Source organism: Saccostrea echinata, unplaced genomic scaffold (genome assembly GCF_033153115.1).
Source record: "Saccostrea echinata isolate AGI-Se365-2 ecotype Australia unplaced genomic scaffold, CSIRO_AGI_Sech_v1 ptg000020l, whole genome shotgun sequence".
Lineage (NCBI taxonomy): Eukaryota > Metazoa > Mollusca > Bivalvia > Ostreida > Ostreidae > Saccostrea > Saccostrea echinata.
The window spans coordinates 6,419,940-6,438,748 of record NW_026889769.1 but is presented as its reverse complement, the minus strand read 5'-3'; the positions used below and the strand labels follow the sequence as shown (position 1 = coordinate 6,438,748).

Here is an 18,809-nt window from a genome sequence, read left to right as displayed (position 1 = left end):
TGATATACCAAAAAAAATTGGGCTAACTTCACCTTTTTGGGGTTTATGACTATATCCTTTGAACAAAATATGATTTTTTCGCTGTGTTTTCATCGGTTAATCGATTGACTTGAAAAGAGATATCTCCTTCTTCTTGCAAGGGCATAAAAAGTTAAAATCTACATTATCAAAAGAGTACTTGATAGGCAATGATTTTAAACAAGAGGCCCATGAACCACAACGCTCACCTGAGTAACCTTGACGTTTTTCATACCTTAAACATGTATATTATAAAATTCCCGAGTATGGCCTCACCAAGACCCCGGGGTAAATAATATTATATGAAAAACAAATTTTATCCACCATACTTTAAAATGTTTGCATATTAATTTGATATAGTGTGGCTCCTTGTTAGTCCCCTACCGGTGAAACCGGAGGGGACTATAGGTTTCCTCTGAGTCTGTCCGTCCGTCTGTCTGTCTAGCTGTCTGTCTCACTTGGTTTTCCGCGCTTTTTTGTAACCGCTTGCAGATATTTAGCTGATTTTTGGTATGTGAGTGTATCTTGATGAGTTACAGATAAAGTTTGCATTTCGGTCCGCTTCAATGATTTTTGACGGAATTACGACCTTTTCAATTTTTCAGGGTTTTCCTTAATTTTTTTTCTAAAATCTTGCAGATATTGAGCTGATTTTTGGTATGTGACTCTACCTTGATGTGTTATAGATCAAGTTTGCATTTCATTCCACTTCATTGATTTTTGACGGTATTATTGCATTTTCAATTTTTAAAGGGAACCAGATTACATTTGCCGGTAGGAGACTAGTATTGCTAATGCAATACTCTCAGAATGCTTGTTATACATGTATATACCCGTGTAAAAATTTTGATCTCTTATTGTTGCCACACATACCTCTGGGGGGTGTAACTAGAGAAATATTTTATTTTGCACTAAATGACGATGCTTGCATATAGAAATGATTAACATTGGCCATGCTGTTTTTGAGATAAAGACATAAGATGTTTTGCTATATACATGTATCCTTATTTCTTTATATATATACTTATTTTAGTCGCTTATTGTGGCCTAAACTAAGCCCAGGGCTATGATTTGAACAAATTTATATCTTCACTTCTTAGGATGTTTGCATACAGATAAATATAACTATTTATGATCTTGCGGTTCTTGAGGAAAGATTTTTTTCTACGTGCACCTCATATCATGTAAAACTGATTTCATATTGTTGATCAATCCTACTCCCGAGGAACATGATTTGAATAACTTTAATTTACAGCATGTCGGGAAGCTTTCATTGTCCAGTGATTCTTGAAAAGATTTATGAGATGCAATTTTTCACTTTTCTTAATTACTAGTATCTCCCTTTGGAGGAGGACTTTGCTTAGCACCCTAAGCTCAGATTTTTGTAGCCCGGTGTCATATAATATATTGAACCCCGCGATATTTTGAACCCGGGTTCAAAATATCGCTGCGAAATATTGAACCCCCCTATAAAATATTGATCCCGGGGTTCAAAATATTATGGCCATAATATTTTGAACCCGGGGTTCAATATATTATAGTCTTAGGGCTATAATATTTTGAACCCGGGGTTCAATATATTATAGCCTTAGGGCCATAATATTTTGAACCCCGGGTTCAATATATTATGGCCTTGTGGCCATAATATTTTGAACCCCGGGTTCATTATATTATAGCATTATGGCCATAATATATTGAACCACATTACAGTCATTCTCTGTTTCAAGCATAGGGGTTTCTGAGATTATGGCATTGAAGTGTTGTACCTCCTAATTTTAATTTTTTTTTTTTGGTAGGTTGGGGTGGAGGTTTAAGCTAGGATTTATTGCTGTAAAATGTTGTACCCCTATTAGACATATATGTGTATAGTAGGGTGTGTAAAAATTATTGACCTAAAATAATTTTTGAATGGTAAGAGGGGTCAAGAAATTATGGCAGTGAAATGTTCAATCCACAACATTTTATAAGAGTTGAAAATATTGTGGCTGTGCAGTATTGAACCTCCATTTAAAGACTACTATGGAAAAGGAAGTGAAAGTATTTAACACCCGTCTCCCACACACTTACTTTGATTTATTTGTTAGATCTTAAGGGATGGGTATCTCTATATTAATTTTTTTTTAATAACTGTGCAATACCTAAAGAAGTGAGAGTAAAATAATATAACCAAAACATTGAAGTCTGAAATTGTCACAAGGAAATTAAAAATAATTGTCTTTTACCATCAAACCCCAAATATTCTACATCAAATAACTAAAATAACTTGATATGTCTGATGGAAAAACAATTATGAGATATTTATTTCTTTGTCTTTTATTCCATCCCATAAGGTATTTATTTACTTTCTTTAATTTAATTTTTTTTTGTATAATTTACAATTTGAAAAAAGAAAATTCAAGGAGCCACGTAGTATCTCTCCATTGACGAGGTAACAGGGATATAGCACTTGTGTATTGTGTGTACACAAGGAGGTGTCATTGGAGGTCAACATTACCCACTGTCTATTGTTTCCCCTTGATGATTTCTATATTATTCAATACAGTGTTTAGAGAGTGTACAAATTGAGTAGTCTAGTTTGAGGGGTGTTTAGCTTACATACATCATTCTGATGTTAAAATCGAACTAATCAAAGCAAATGCAATCATTTCCAACGTCGTCTTCAAGAGGAGATGGAGGTCTCAGAGTACCGAGATCTGGTAAATTTCCTGGGAAGTCCACCAGACAGACGAGAATGGCCAGTCAACACAACGGTATGTGTATAGAAATATGAATTCTATAATTCTTCTTTGACAATGTATTGTATGTATGCATTTAGCTACTTTGCACAACATAATATAAATTTTAATTATAAGTACACTGAAATAGTATTAATACATTTCTCATAGATTATTTCCCTTTAGTTTGTATGGGTACAATAATTTTTGTTAATTAATTTTGTTAATTATTAAATTTTAATAATAATATCCATGCTGAGCTTAAAATGCTTTAGAGTTATTTATTCCTGTGAAACTATTTGCACATTGATTAATTGATTGATTAATTTAAAACATTCTTTATATTTAGAAAGTACTTATAATTTAGTTATGTAAAGGTTTAGGTGTAGCTTCATAGTGTTATATATCTATGGAATATGGGTATAAGAATCTAAGATAATTCTTGAGAAAATTTAATACCTCCAAAAGTCATATGTTTTATCAGAATATTTAAGAAATAAACAATAATGTTAAAAAGTTCTATGGGAAATGAACTTGGTTGGTCACGTGATCAAATCCTGTGAAGCCCGAAGGGCTTCTCAGAAGATTTCTCAGAAGATTTGATCATGTACCAACCAAGTTCATTTCCCAGTGAACTTTTTAACATTGTTGTTTATTACTTTTATTTACATTTGAGACGAAAATTCTGAAAAGAACTGCATTTATTACACGAACGGCCCGCCGTATTGCTATGTTGTGACGCGTCGTGAGAGTTGGTTACATACCTCTAATTATTTTTAGAATCGGTAGGGAAGAAAGTAGTGCAGAAAAAATTACAAGTTCCTTAATTTGTAGACCTGAATAAAAAAAAAACTGTGATAATGTATTAAACTGAGCCTCATACTTGTTGATAAGGAGTATGTTCCCTTGCAAAAAAGCTTGGCAGATATAATTTATCAATAAGATCAGCAGAATTATTTTATGTATTATAACACTAGTGAGAAGTCTGGAATTCCCCTACTTTCACTTTCATTTTCAGAGGTTAATGCAGACAGACGCATTTTGCCGGAAAACGAATCTGACATGCCACCTCGAGATTTTAACCAAGGAAAGACAACTTGATGTGCTTTGATTTGAGGGGTCACTCACTGCTGAACGAAAATTAGGGACATTGCTATGTGAAGAAACGTTAACATTGCCGCCTATGGGAAAACAATTAGTGGACTGTACCCAATATGTGGAGCCTATTGGTAAGAGAACATTCTCATAGATCTTTATTTTGTTTTGAACTCGGTGTTTACTATCATTTCCAATTGTTTAGATTTATGAAGGAAGCACATTTTAATTTGTTTATACATATTTTGAAACAAATTGATTTGTTAATAGCCCCCCCCCCCCCCCTTACCCCCTTAGGAACAGACAGCTTATGCTCATATCTTCCATTGTGTACACATGTACATGTAGCATGTAAATTAAATGTATCGATTTTATACAATTTATTAATCCAGAGCCATTAATAGATATTTAGAAAAAAAGAACAGTTATTTTAGAAGTACATCCACCACTATTGTTTATTTTCAATACACAAAAATTCACAAATGAGGTCGGAATCAGTATTCAGTGAAGTTCAAGGTCAAAGTGAAAGTAGAGTGGCAGTAAGTTATCGAAACTGCTTAGTGTTACCTAGTGCAGAGTCTTGCAGTATGTAGGTGAAATGCACTTGTCATTTTATGAAAGAGGTAAAGAAAAAAAAGGTTTCCATGCCTTATTACAATATTTGTAAATGAAAACTTTTATTTGCATGGAATAGAAATACATGAATGAGGACATAGTATACATGTGCATTCTTTCAAAGAAGTTGGTCAGGCTACAGTTCTGTGGAAGTTAAGCAGTGTGTGCGTGAACATGCACACTAACATTTTTTATATTTTACATGTATTAACTGCATTACGTGTATTTGTCTAATGTATAATTATTGTCAGTAAACATGCTTTTTACCTGTATTATTAATTTACATGTAATTTAACAATGTTGAGACTAATCAGTGCAAATTCATAATTTTCAACTGATATTAGATTATGGGCATAAAAGGAATGTGGTAGGATTGTGTGTGTTTGGTGTCTGTCTGTGAATGTTTTAGGTGCTATTGAAGCTGATAAATTATTGCACCATTTTTTAAATTGATTTTTTTTTTTAGGTTCATGGTGATACAGGACAACTTCGAGGTTCATGCAGATGGTGTTTATTAAAGCTATCAGTCAGTAAAAACAAACTCATTTGAACACATCTTGAGTCTTCACATGTAAAATGATGGCAGTACTTTCAATATGTAAGTTGAATTTTCTAAAGCTTCTTTGTGTGTGTGTGTGGGGGGGGGGGGGGGGTGGAGGGGAGGGGAGGGAGGTGGTGTTAAAGCTTAGAAAATGTAGATTTTAAATTAATATTTAAGCTATGAAAGTGACCATCAAACTAATCTGTACATGTATGCTATATATTTTACAGCTAATATAATTTGAAAAGAATTTCAAAACAATATTTAACATTCATAGTGTTGTGTATGATAAAATATTAAGATTAAAAAATATAAGAGTTAAAATTTCTTTAATATTTGTCAGTCAAAACGAGCGACTTGTAAGGAAATTCAAAATTTTCAAAGTTCTCTTTCATTTTTCTACAAATTACAAAATGGTTACCATGGAAACAAAACATTTTCTGTAGACTATTTATTTGATCTGCTCATGCTAGTATTTTTATTATCTTATAGTTATAATGAATATTTTAGTTCTAATTTCATCTTTTAATTAAAAGTACGGGAAAAGTAACACTACATGTGTAATAAGCAATCCATTATTATGATGTCATTATGACATCATAGATGAGTGAACTTGCATTGGCGTAAAAATTGCTTTGAAACAGATGAATGTACACAAGAATATATAGGCTTATAACTTTTTTATTCCTACACCAATTTTCTCGAATGATACATCAATGGACAGGAAATAATCAGTACTTTCTATTTTTACTACTTTTGGGGTATTTGTAAACTTAATATTGTTGTCTATCATGGAGAAACAATGAATTTTAAGGGTGAGGGATGATCAAATTTTGTGTGAAAATGCATTGATTTTTTGAAATAAGAGAAATGGACCCATATGAGTGCTTGATTGTAATTTTGCTTGATGTATTTAAAGTCATGAAAGAGAATAAAAGTGGTAGAAGTACATTAATAGGCTAACCGATGACTTAAAATGTGGGGGCAGTTGTGGCTAGATGGAAGCATTTTTAAAGGATTTTGCATATAGAACTGTGCATGCTGTAAAATCTTTATTAATGATTGAATTTTCCTGAAATTTGGCATAGTGTCACTACATAGACTGTAGTATGACTTATGATGTAAAATCCAGAAAATACTCTTTCATATTGGGTACATACCTCTAATTATTTTTAGAATCGGTAGGGGAAGAAATTACAAGTTCCTTAATTTGTAGACCTGAATAAAAAAAACTGTGATAATGTATTAAACTGAGCCTCATACTTGTTGATAAGGAGTATGTTCCCTTGCAAAAAAGCTTGGCAGATGTAATTTATCAATAAGATCAGCAGAATTATTTTATGTATTGTAACACTAGTGAGAAGTCTGGAATTCCCCTACTTTCACTTTCATTTTCAGAGGTTAATGCAGACAGACGCATTTTGCCGGAAAACGAATCTGACATGCCACCTCGAGATTTTAACCAAGGAAAGACAACTTGATGTGCTTTGATTTGAGGGGTCACTCACTGCTGAACGAAAATTAGGGACATTGCTATGTGAAGAAACGTTAACATTGCCGCCTATGGGAAAACAATTAGTGGACTGTACCCAATGTTCGCCTCGCTCCAAGATTTGAATACTTACATTGATGTTAAGCAGTCCAGTTCAGGAAATATCTGTTCATAATGAAAAAAACTATGATCGCTACTGAGAATAATCTTACTTTTATTGTATGAGTTCTAAATATATGAAGTCAAACGCGGTGGTATCGTCTTCAGTTTACATACCTTCAAAGGAATTTCGGGTTAAAAAGGTAAGCGTGATTTTAGGCTAATTAAACACATTCTTCACACCGAAGAAAGAACTAATGATCATTTGTTGAACGAAAAAACATATATGTTTCAATAATTTTATCTTTTTCATCGCTTTAACAGCTTAGAAGTTCCGAAACCAGTGTCACCGTGACAGAAATATATAGACAAGATATCATCTCGCTGTGTGATTTGGTCACGCCATGACCTCTGACCCCCTAATAAGTTCATACAGAATTGAACATATTTTCTTTTCAATAGGTTCATCTAAGAAAAATATTTGCAAATGTAAATAATTCAGTTTAATCAAGAATTTTGCATAGCGTATATTTTATAAGATGATTGAATTTCATAAAAAAAAGAAGCTCTATGCATAGTCTGTCAGACAAGGAAATCAGTGTTGATACAGTCTGTAAGGACTGCAGGTTAAATCAGGGACCTATATATAGGTCCCTGGTTAAATTAATGATTTTAAGAGGGACTTAATTTATAAGCTTATATACTAGCATTTATGTCAGCTAGTATATAGGTCCCTGTTACATTGAAAAAACAAATTGCAGCTGTCTGTCATCTTGAGACATGACACTCTGCAAATTAATTCTTGAAAAAAAAAACATATTTACCCCCACGGAAATGTGAATTGCCTATATAGGCAGTTATGAAGCAGTTCTGTAGCAGTTTTACAAATTTCAAGCAGTTTTCTAACAGTTTCAGACAGTTGGGCTTTTACTGCTCTTTTCTAACTGCCAGAGCTTTAGGAGTAAACAGTTTTCCTAAGCAGTTTTTAAGCAGTTATCAGTTTCCCTAGCAGTTATATCACAGCTGCCAATGCTTGGGGAGAAGACAGTTTTCCTAAGCAGTTTTGTAAGCAGTAATTAGCAGTTTCTTTAGTTTTTTGATTGGGATCGAGAATAATTTCAAAGTTGGGCTCAGTGATCAGTAAATATACACAACAGGAACCATGCATACAAGTCTGACCGCCAAAATTCAGCTTTAGCTGCCATGTTGTATTGTTGGAGTCAGAAGGAAAGCAGCATGTCAAGTACTCAAGAAGCCTGCAGCTAGCCACAAAGATTTAGCTAGGTTGATAGAAATTATGATGCAGACATTTAACCATTGGTAGGTACAATATATTTATTAATATGTCACATTGAATAAGGAGATGAATTGCATGATTTAAAATATGTGCCTGTTTGTATTATAATTATATATATACATATGATCCATTTCACATAATTTAATTTTCTTTCCTTTACAGTTTCAGAAGAGAAGTGACACTAATTATCTTGGATCCCTCTGTTTTTGTGTCTCTTTCAAGAAAAACAGCTTGATCTATAAACAGTTGGAATTAATTACAGAAACACAGTGCCAACATATATTATACTTTTGTGGTAACCGGATTGAAAAACCTGACAATTTGGATTTTTTCACAAGTTTATCAGCTTGTATATGTTTGAATTAAGTGAGTCTTGTCAAAAATTATATATGCCCTGGGATATATTCTTACGTCAGTGAGTATAATTGCATGCATGGTTGTGAATGTGAATATAGAAGATGCACATATTGTATCAAGTTACACTGATTATAACAGATGTATGTATTAAACAGTACATTTAAATATTTTTCCTATGAAAATATATTTCTGAAAAGACAAAATTGCAGTGTTTAATTTTTGCTAGAAAAAGTTCCATAATCAATGCATTTTTTGATAATATTATATAAAGGAAAATGGGTTGAAGTAGGTACCATTCTTTTAACATGCATTCAATTTGATTTCTTAATGTGAAATAATGTGTTGTAAACTACAGTATGATAAATATATAATTAACTTACAATTCTGTTGTTTTAATTATTTCATGGATTAATATTTAATATTGTTTTACGGTGAGTCGGCAATATTTCAGCCAAATCTCGGCAGGGTTTCAATTTAAAATTGTACGTTTGTGTTACCAGTTTCAGCATCATTGTATTGCTTTGAATATTCATTAGTCATAACCATAAATGGAAATGGATTAACAGTTCTAAAGCAGTCATTTGCAGTTTCAAGCAGTTTTTTAAAACTCATTTAAATATTTCGCTAAAATTAACTGCTTCAAAACTGGTTGAAAACTGGGAAGGCTAAGAAAAACTGCCTTGAACTGCCTATTTTCATGAATAATTATCAACTTGTCTGAGGGACATGGAAGGCTAAGGAACTGCTAATAAACTGCTTATAAAATGAAACTGGGAAGGCTTAATTGTAATGTTGCTAGTAAGAATAACACATGATTTCTCTTTGGATGCAAATCTATTACTAACTCCTACAGAGATAAACAAAGATACAAAATAGCAGAATTAATATGATATCCTGAGAAAGTATAAACAGTTGACCAGTGAGGCGATGGAGTTTAAGATAAAACAATAAACGTCTCAAAGCATTAAGAGTTCAGCCATCAGGAACATAAACAAACTGCACGGTTCTGTTTATCTTAACGTTTGCACTTAAACATTACTTCCCACCTTTTGTTTGAAATAGAAACAAATCCCAATGAATTAAAATATGAATCAAAATAAAGAAATAGATAAGCAGACACAACACTTATTGTCTAAGTCTAAGTATATATAAGCACAGTCACGGCTAATATTTCTAGTATCTATTGAACACACTGTTCAGGGCACTAATGTTCACAAACGCGTATGTGTTTACATCTCTTCAATGGGGAACCGGAGTGAGTTATCTTATCTTGCACCGCGAGAGGTCGCCACAGGAAAATGCGGTCCAACACAAAACAGCTGATAATGGCATATCTGCATCTTATCAGTATCTGTATTCTCAAAGAAAGCGAACGTGTTTTATATTGTTTTAAGAGGAAATTGTATACAATGGCAACTAATTTTGGTTCAATGACTATTCCTGAATTACGAAAGGAACTCGAAAAATTTGGTGCAAAAAAATCGGGACGAAAAAGAGAGCTTGTAGAAAGGTACGTATTGTTTTACATTTTATGATTCTTATCTGTTTTACTTAAAATACTTACGCGATTATTCCAATCAGTATGAAGTAAGGACGCAGAAGTATGAAAAAGACAATTAAGTAATTCCGATTCTATACCTTTGCTGGACAAAATGTATTGCAGAACTTTTCAAACTGGTTTCACGATGTAACCCGAATTTCCTAGTCATTTATGTACGGGGCATAAATTAAAAATATACTCCATATTTTATAATTTTTTGGCAAATTAACAGATATACAGCGCTCAGAAATGTGTATTAAAATCAATGGTTAATTTTGTTTTGTAGAAGAAATGTCGACTAGGCCCATATTATGTATGAATAGTAACAGCTTATTTTGTTTTTAACAGGCTGGAGGCATACACACGCAATGCCCACTGCTCCAGGACAGACCTCACTACTGCTCAAGATTATGTGATGGCCTTACCTGATCCTCAAAAATATGAAGATCTGAACAGTGACAAGAATTTTCCTGAGTGTAATATGGATAACATCACCACATACTTGGCACAGTTCAATAAAAATCTGGAATCAAAAGCAAGGAATTTGTACAATGATGGATTTATTAAGTACATCCGTACCACTGCAGACAATTCCCTATGGTATGTTAGGAGTGCCATTAGAGCAGAGATGTCAAAGTCTGTAGTGTATACTATAGACATTGTGATGGAAAATGATGGCAACATTGCAGAGTGTCAGTGCGAGTGTGCAGCTGGAATGGGACCACTTGCGCACTGTAAACATATATGCACAGCCCTGTATGCATGTCTTTCCTTTAAGACAAATGGAATTGTGAAAACGGAACAAACATGCACACAAAGGCTGCAGACATTTCACAGAGTGAGGCCACATAGAGGAACCCCTATGAAAGCGAATAACCTGGACATGCCGGGATGTGATGAAGTTTGTAATTTTGCTGATGGATTTGATCCGAGGCCAATAGAATATAGGAACAATCCAGGATATAAATCATACTTCCAGAATGTATGCCTTTCTTATCCAGGAGTAAGCAAGACTCCTATATTTCAAACTTTCCCTCCAGCAAATATGAGGGGAATTGATGTGGACCATGACTATTTTACTTTTCAAGGTAGCTGCGAGTATTTGAAGAGTATAAATGTTTCAAAGATAACAGAAGAAGAGGCACGGATTCTTAATTTAAATACAGCAAAACAGGCTGCATGCAATATGTGGCACGAAGAAAGATGCAAGCGTCTGCACTCTTCTGTGTTTGGCAGAATCTGCAAAATGACTGATAGAACAGACAAAGTAAAACTAGCAGAGACACTTGTTACGAAACAACGTCGACTCCATTCAGCTCCAATTCTCCATGGACAAAAGTTTGAAAAAGTTGCCATAAAAAAATTCCAGGACATAACTGGACATACAGTATATGACACAGGAATTTGTGTAAGCCTAACAAATCCCTATTTGGCTGCTTCACCTGATGGCATCATTGATGAAGACACTGTTGTTGAAGTGAAGTGCCCTTATGTGGCAAGGAACGAAATGATTTCTCGACAGACAGTCCCTTATATAAGACAGAACAATGGTACATTTTCATTGGACAAAAACCATGACTATTATTATCAAGTTCAAGGACAACTTTTTTGTGCAGAGAAAAAAACTTGTTTCTTTATTGTGCATACATTCAATGATATTTTATTTTTCCAAATTCAAAGAAACGATACTTTCATTTCAGAGATGATAGGAAAACTAAAGTTTTTCTATGAAAATAATTTTAGGCCTGCTGTTCTGGAAAAAAAATTATTTTAAATCTTGTGATGACTGTCATTGTCCAAAATAAAAGATTAAGATGCAGTCAGTTTGTGTTCATTTTAATTGTTATAGTAATGCACTAAGTTAGAAATTAAGACAACATCAAATATAAAACCAATATATATAAATAATGAAAGCAATTCATGTTGCTATGCATAAGATGGGACAATACAGGTTTTAAAATTGCATAACATAAAACAGACAAAAGTTATATGTGAGGACAGCTTTGTCTCTGAACTATTCATTGGTTCAGTTAAAATTTTAAAGGTTTTAGCAAGACCAATAATTCGCTCAATATGCACCCTTTTGCTCGAAATTTTTCTGTCTTGAAGTACAGTTGCACATGACATTCTGTTCTTTTTTTTGAAAAATGTAGGTGTGTTTATCTGAATATTTTTGTGAACAAACATGTCTTGCACATTGAATCCTTTATCAGCCATGATAGAGTCACCAGGATCACATAAATTCAGCAAACTGCTACGTTCCACTATTTGTCTGTCACTTGTTGAACCACCATATGCAGAAGATACATAGGAAACTAAGCCACCAGGGGTTGCACCAACCAGAATTTTCACTGTGTTCTTATTTTTGTATGTTGAGAATGTAGCTTGCTGGGATTTTGGTTGTTTTGGTTTTTTGATAGGACATTCTGTTCCATCAACTAGAACTCTGGTTTTTGGAAACTTTAGTTTAAAATCAGAGGGACAAAAATATTTCACAAGGGATTTCGGTGGCCATATATCAACTTCTCTCCACTGTTTGGACATAAATAGAATCCAGGTATAGAATATATTAGATACAGTTTTTTCTGAAATGCCGAATAATCTTGACAATTCGAAATTAGTTCTGTGTCTCCTTAATTTGATGAGAACAAGAAAAAATTGATCTGGAACACTGATATTTGTGACTTGGTGATAAACATAATTTAAAGAATATGCTGCAGGACCTAAAGTTCTTAATACAAAATAAAATTTAGAGATAGTTTCCAAACCAGTGTAAAAATGAATGCCAGCATCATCCTTTTCAAAGTTATCGATGCACATTGGTGGAAATGTTGGCGTTTGTGTTTCCACATTTTGACGAATTGTTTGCTGATCATCATGTTGACTTGAGACATTTTCATTAGTAGTACTGCTGTAATCACAGATAGTTTCTTCTACAATATTAATGTCATCAAAAAACACTTCTTCTGAACTGTGACTGGTAGATGCAATGTCTTCTATTAATTTTCTTTTGACACCCCTTGTCCTAGCTCTGTCAGCCCTGGCAAGTACAGCTGGGCTTGCTGGATCTGCCCATTGGAAAAGGCTGGGTACTGCTGTTCTCTTTAACCTCTTACTTAAAGGTGTATTTCCTGGAAATATATTGATGATATTCATCAATATTTCTAAGAAAAAATATATATTTCAAAGTTTTTTTTCATTTCAGTATGTAAAACATTTAATGATTAATAAGAACATATGGATATGTAAAAAAAAAATTAAAAAAAAATATGAATAAGTTTGACTGAAGATGCAAACTATTAATTAATTACTATGGCATTGTTTTTCTTTGTTTGATAATCAGGTTAGGAGATTAGACTAATGTAATTAACAAATGCAGAAGAAGTCATCATTTACCACAGGTGGTCTCATTGAACATAGAAATTTACGATGCCAGATGTTTACACAGGGCAGTTGTTTACGTATGTATGGCATGTTTCCGATAGTGCAAATCAGTGGGGGTGTACTCTTGGCATTTGATGTCAAGAGCTGTTGTTTACGATATAATTTAACTACTTTTGTTGATAAAAAATGAGACACATAAAGAAAGACTAAACTTTTCACTAAAACTAAAAAAAAAAAAAAAACTCAATAAAAACTCAAAAATATGTCAATTGTCATTCGTGAAATTCGGCAGAACGTATCATATATTTTACTTGTATTTTGTTGATTTCATACCTAAAATTATAATTTTTTACCATAAATTATTTTGTGCATAATAAGTTTATGTAACATTTAAAAAATAGATGAGGAAATTTTTAGTATTTTACCGTGAACAGTCTCTGCTAAATAATCGCTTTCTTTGAAATGCGATCTGCACACCACAGCATAGGCAAAAGGTTCCCAGCTCTGAAAACGTGTTTCTCCTCGTCTAATTGCGTGAATCCATGATTTTCGCCTCGTTTGATCTGATGGGAAAGCGTGTCCACCTCTATTACTACACCCAGGTACGCAACAGCAAGTCTCCGGCATGTTTCACGTGTGTATATGACAGCGATTTGTTTACATGTGCTATGGTAAAATCGTAATGATAATGCGCGAGCTAGTTCCGAAGGGGACCGCATTTTTCTGTGGCGCCACCTAAGGGAAAGATAACAGGCGCCGGTGTACCATTAGCCTTTTGGGCGTGCGGATTACTCTCTTGGGACGGCTCGGTATGTCAGTCGCGGTGTTATCTGCCTTCGCGGGTATTTCAATGTCAATTTCTGGTTCCTCGTCCTGATCTGCCTTATTACTTTCAATCTTTTTGAAATGTGATGCGTTTCCTGTAATTGTCTTCTCACCATTTCCTGCAGTGACCATGGTACCTTTAGTTTTTAAAATTTCGAGTGGGTTTGGTTCATACGGGGTTGACAGTTTGGTTGTTTTTGGCTGTTTTACCAAAACATTGTTCCCTACTTCCAAATCTATTTCCTTTGCCCGAGAATAGTGATCAGCATGTTGTTTCATCTTTAACTTAGCTTTAATGTCATTTTCCTTTAGTTCGGTGTGGATTTCACATTTTCCTCCTTTATTTTCTTTAAGAATGTCTACACCCATCTTAGTTCTGATCTTCCGGCTGAATAGTGCTTCAAATGGAGATGTTTTTGTGGTACAATGCGGTGTTGCCCTGTAGTTCCTTAGAAAGGTGAAGATTTCTTGTTTCCAACTTTTATGCTCCACATTAGCTGCTTTGATAGTTTTCTCAATTGTTCTCATGAATCTTTCAGATTCTGCATTTGCTTTAGGCCATAAAGGAGTAATTTTCCTGTGAGAAAATCCCAGGTATTCCGAATACTGGCGAAATTCCGTTCCGTTAAATGGAGGTCCGTTGTCAGTCTTCAGAATTTTTGGTATTCCAAATTCTGCAAAAATTTTGTCTAACTTAGGAATAACAGCTTTTGCAGAGGTAGATTTAAGAATGTCCACTATCGGATATCTCGAGTACTCATCCATAACAACCATGAGATAATCTCCCGAGGGAAACGGTCCACAAAAATCCATTGATAGGTCCGTCCACGGTCCACTTGGTAAAGGTGACATCTTCAGTGGCTCTAGATGTTTTGTTTCTGTTGTTACTTGACAAGGCAAACAGCTTTTGAGTGTCGACTCAACTTGGTTATCAATTCCAGGAAACCTAACTTTTTCCCTTAGCAACGACTTTGTTTTCACGATACCTTCGTGTCCTTCATGTGCTAACCTTATGACATGTTTTCTGAGTGAGCGTGGAACAAACAGTTTGTCATTTCGGAGAACTATCCCAGTTTCCGAAACAGTTAATTCATCCTTCAGTTTATAGACAGATTGCCAGTCTGGTCGTGTTGATTTCTTGAAAACAGCCCATGATCCACTCTTCATTGCCTCTCGCATGTCTCGTATCAAAATATCGTTGTCAGAAGCCTTTTGAATTTCATCCAGAGTCATGGATTTCGGGATATTTGTCTGGACTACAAAATTGATGCAACTTTCAACAGTAGAGAGTGATTCAGAATTTTCTTGAAGAATTGGGTGACGTGAAATATAGTCACTTGGGTTGAACTTTCCAGGTTTGTACTTAATACGGAAATCATAGGGCTGTAGTCTCAACGCCCATCTCTCAATTCTGGCAGGCGGCTTTGAAGCTGGGTTTCCAAATATTAATTCCAATGGCTTGTGATCCGTCACAAGTTCAAATGTGTTTCCAAGAAGATAAAGATGGAAATGTTCGCAACTCCAGACAATTGCAAGAGCTTCACGTTCCGTCTGGGAGTATCGTTGTTCCACTGGAGAAAGTGTTTTACTTCCATAGGAAATAACTTTTCGGGTGCTATTTCCATCAATTTGCGTAAGGATAGCTCCAAGTCCGACAGGGCTTGCGTCGACGATGACTTCTGTGCGCCTTGAAGGGTCAAAATAAGATATAACTGCACTACTTGTTAATGCTTCCTTGATATTCTGCATCGCCTCTTTATGTTTCTTTTCCCAAGTCCATCGTTGATTCTTTTTGGTCAATTCACGTAGAGGTTGTGAAATCGTGGCGAAGTCCTTGATGAATCGCGCACAGTAGTTAGCCATGCCAAGGAAACTGCGCATTTCAGATGCATTCCTGGGGTTTTCTGCATGTTTGATAGCTTCAACTTTCTTGGGGTCAGCTGAGATTCCATTTTCAGAGAAAATAAATCCAAAGAATTCAAGCTTTCTTTTGTTGAACTCACACTTATCTTTGTTGAGTGTAAGATTTCGTTCCCTCAGTCGAGTTAAGAGCGATTTTAACGACTTGTCGTGCTCTTCCTGAGACTTCCCAAACACAATAATATCATCACTTATATTGCGTGTTCCATGTATGCCTTCTATAGTTTGTTGAATCACTGCCTGAAAAACTTCAGCTGCCGAATTGACTCCAAAAATCAGTCTTTTGTAACGAAACAGTCCAACATGTGATGAAAATGTGATGTATCTCGATTCAGGTGCTAATTCAAGTTGGTGATAGCCTTTATTTAGGTCAAGTTTAGAGAATACTTTAGCTCCATTCAAATCAGTGATGAGTTCATCAATAGTAGGTATCAAATGGCGTTCTCTAAGTATAGCTTCGTTAGCTCTTCTCATGTCAATACAAACTCTCACCTGGTCAGGATTTTTAGGTTTGGGAGCTACTAAAATAGGTGACACCCAAGGAGTCGGTCCATCAACTTTTTCTATGATGTCCATTTCTTCAAGTTTCTTTAGCTCTAGTTCTAATTTCTTTCGTCGGTGAAACGGAATTCTTCGATGCGGTTGCGCAACAGGCTTCACTGTTTCGTCAATGTGAAGTTTTACTTGAAAGTCTTTCAACTTTCCTATCCCCTCAAATCGATCAGCAAACTTCGTTAATATGCTGGATTGGTCCGTAGTTTCATCTTGGTCTACAGCATTTATTGTAATCGAAATGAGTCCAAGCTTTTGTGCATCAGCGCAGCTTAGTAAACATCCACTTGCACTTTTCACCACAAAAATTTCAGTGTCGATAATCCTAAGTTTAGATTCTAGTTCAGCTCGAAATTTACCTTTTATGGGTAATGCTGCTTTTGTTCCGTAAGCATGAACTTTGGCATTTGATTTTGACAATTTGATTGGTTTCTTGCGACTTACTTTTTCAAATGTCGACTCATCCATGACAGTAACACTTGCTCCAGAATCCACCAGCATACCAACTTCAATCCCATTTATTTTGACATCTGCGATAGGCAAGGATTTTGTTGCATTGAGTGACAATCCGAAAGCGTACTCTTCATCACTACTGTCATTATCCAGATTGTTGACCAATGGTTTCCTTGTTCTGGATGTGCGGTTGAAGTTTTTGGTATCCTGTTTCTGGCCAGACCTACACTGCTTTGCAAAATGTCCGATTTTCTTGCATTTGTTGCACGCCTTGCCCTTCGCTGGGCACGGTCTATCTTTATGTGGCCATTGCTTTCCACAATTGTGACACGTATTTGTTGGTTCTCTTTGTTTCCTTTGTTTAGAAGAATTCATTCTCCTATTCGCAGTATTTAGTTGTATGTCTTGACTCTTATGGTCTTCCATACCGGAGGCTTGGAGTTGAGAGACTTCCATGGCTCTCGCTGAATCTAGGATTTGTTGGAGCGTTAAGTCAGGCTCACGCAGTGCTTTGCGTCTCAAACGACTTGACTCACATCCTTGTATGACTTGTGACTTAATTTCTCTGCATGTCTATATCCTCAAACTCACAGTTTTCGGCTAATTGTCGCAGTCTTGTATGATAGGAATCCATTGTTTCACTGGAGTTTTGTTTGGCTTGTCGAAATTTATATATTTCAAATTCAACATTCTTCTTTGGGTTAAAGTGCTCCGTTAATTTTGTTTTTGCTGCATCATAGTCATTAGGCCCTCCTGTATCAGCGAGTGTGTCGAAAATGTTGTACACTTCATCTCCTCCATAGTGTAAGAGCATTGCCCTTTTGCGATCATTCCTGGTAATTCCCATCGCAAGGACGAAATTTTCAAATCGCTGGATCCACTTTTTCCAACGCTGTCCTATTGAACTTTGATCTGAGACATCAAACTTCGGAAATGGAGGAAATCCAGTAGCCATTTTTGATATTTCTCAGTCAAAATTAATAACCGCTCAAACACTATGTTAAATTTATATCCTCGTCGCCAATGTAATGTTGCTAGTAAGAATAACACATGATTTCTCTTTGGATGCAAATCTATTACTAACTCCTACAGAGATAAACAAAGATACAAAATAGCAGAATTAATATGATATCCTGAGAAAGTATAAACAGTTGACCAGTGAGGCGATGGAGTTTAAGATAAAACAATAAACGTCTCAAAGCATTAAGAGTTCAGCCATCAGGAACATAAACAAACTGCACGGTTCTGTTTATCTTAACGTTCGCACTTAAACATTACATTAATAACTGCCAACAAACTGCCTTCCACTTTGACATGGGTAATTATAAAAAAAATCAAATAAATCTTGATAACTTAATATCAAGTTCATTTTATAAAAATAAAAGGTTGTTCATCCAGTAACTATGTATTTTGACACACATAAATTACAATTAAGAAAGTTAAAGAACAGAGATCTTTGATTCTTCTGCCCGATTCCCAGAAGATATAAATAACACATGCTTGCATGATCAGAGATGCTCTAACAGCTTCCCACATTGAACTCATTAATTAACCTTTAATTGGATGCATGTCCACTCATTACTCCCAAGGGACAAATCACCTAATAAAAATGAAAAAAAAAAACACCTGTAAAATGCAGAAAAATTATCCAATCATGATGAAAATAGTAGGTGCACACTTTCATATGGTGAATAATAGGTGTACAAATTTTCAGACATATCCATGCAATATAGTCTCTGAGAACAGGTCCGGACAAAATCTCGTCTACCGACAGATGGAAGGACAGACAGACATGGTGATTCCAATATACCCCCCTAAAGTTCGTTTGTGGGGGGTTTAAAAAAATAATTTAGTCTTCACTATTTGGGGATGCTTGTATAAAAATGAATAATATATACTATATATCA

At 34.9% G+C, this 18,809-nt stretch overlaps 3 protein-coding genes across 3 annotated transcripts; 1 reads left to right on the top strand and 2 right to left on the bottom strand.

Moving 5' to 3' along the window:
- The first annotated feature begins 9,468 nt into the window (after positions 1–9,468).
- Positions 9,469–11,542, top strand: LOC133189857 (uncharacterized). Its single transcript, XM_061325250.1, has 2 exons — positions 9,469–9,738; positions 10,117–11,542. Exons 1-2 carry the CDS (start codon positions 9,527–9,529, stop codon positions 11,540–11,542), a joined length of 1,638 nt encoding a protein of 545 aa, XP_061181234.1. The 5' UTR covers positions 9,469–9,526.
- A 126-nt stretch (positions 11,543–11,668) lies between these two features.
- On the bottom strand, positions 11,669–13,921 carry LOC133190009 (uncharacterized). Its single transcript, XM_061325485.1, has 2 exons — positions 13,578–13,921; positions 11,669–12,899 (listed from the first exon to the last, which is right to left on the bottom strand). The coding sequence occupies exons 1-2, from the start codon at positions 13,777–13,779 to the stop codon at positions 11,695–11,697; spliced, it is 1,407 nt and encodes a 468-aa protein (XP_061181469.1). The 5' UTR covers positions 13,780–13,921; the 3' UTR covers positions 11,669–11,694.
- Positions 13,888–17,358, bottom strand: LOC133189856 (uncharacterized protein K02A2.6-like). The gene has a single exon (XM_061325249.1). The coding sequence runs from the start codon at positions 17,356–17,358 to the stop codon at positions 13,888–13,890; it is 3,471 nt and encodes a 1,156-aa protein (XP_061181233.1).
- Positions 17,359–18,809: the final 1,451 nt, after the last annotated feature.

What these genes read in the sequence shown, in the direction of transcription:
- LOC133189856 (XM_061325249.1), bottom strand. Translation starts at nt 17,358, where the DNA reads ATGGAAGTCTCTCAACTCCAAGCCTCCGGTATGGAAGACCATAAGAGT.
- LOC133189857 (XM_061325250.1), top strand. Translation starts at nt 9,527, where the DNA reads ATGCGGTCCAACACAAAACAGCTGATAATGGCATATCTGCATCTTATC. An exon ending in AAAAGAGAGCTTGTAGAAAG is followed by an intron (nt 9,739 to 10,116) that starts GTACGTATTGTT and finishes TGTTTTTAACAG; the next exon opens with GCTGGAGGCATACACACGCA.
- LOC133190009 (XM_061325485.1), bottom strand. Translation starts at nt 13,779, where the DNA reads ATGCCGGAGACTTGCTGTTGCGTACCTGGGTGTAGTAATAGAGGTGGA. An exon ending in TTTAGCAGAGACTGTTCACG is followed by an intron (nt 12,900 to 13,577) that starts GTAAAATACTAA and finishes ATATATTTCCAG; the next exon opens with GAAATACACCTTTAAGTAAG.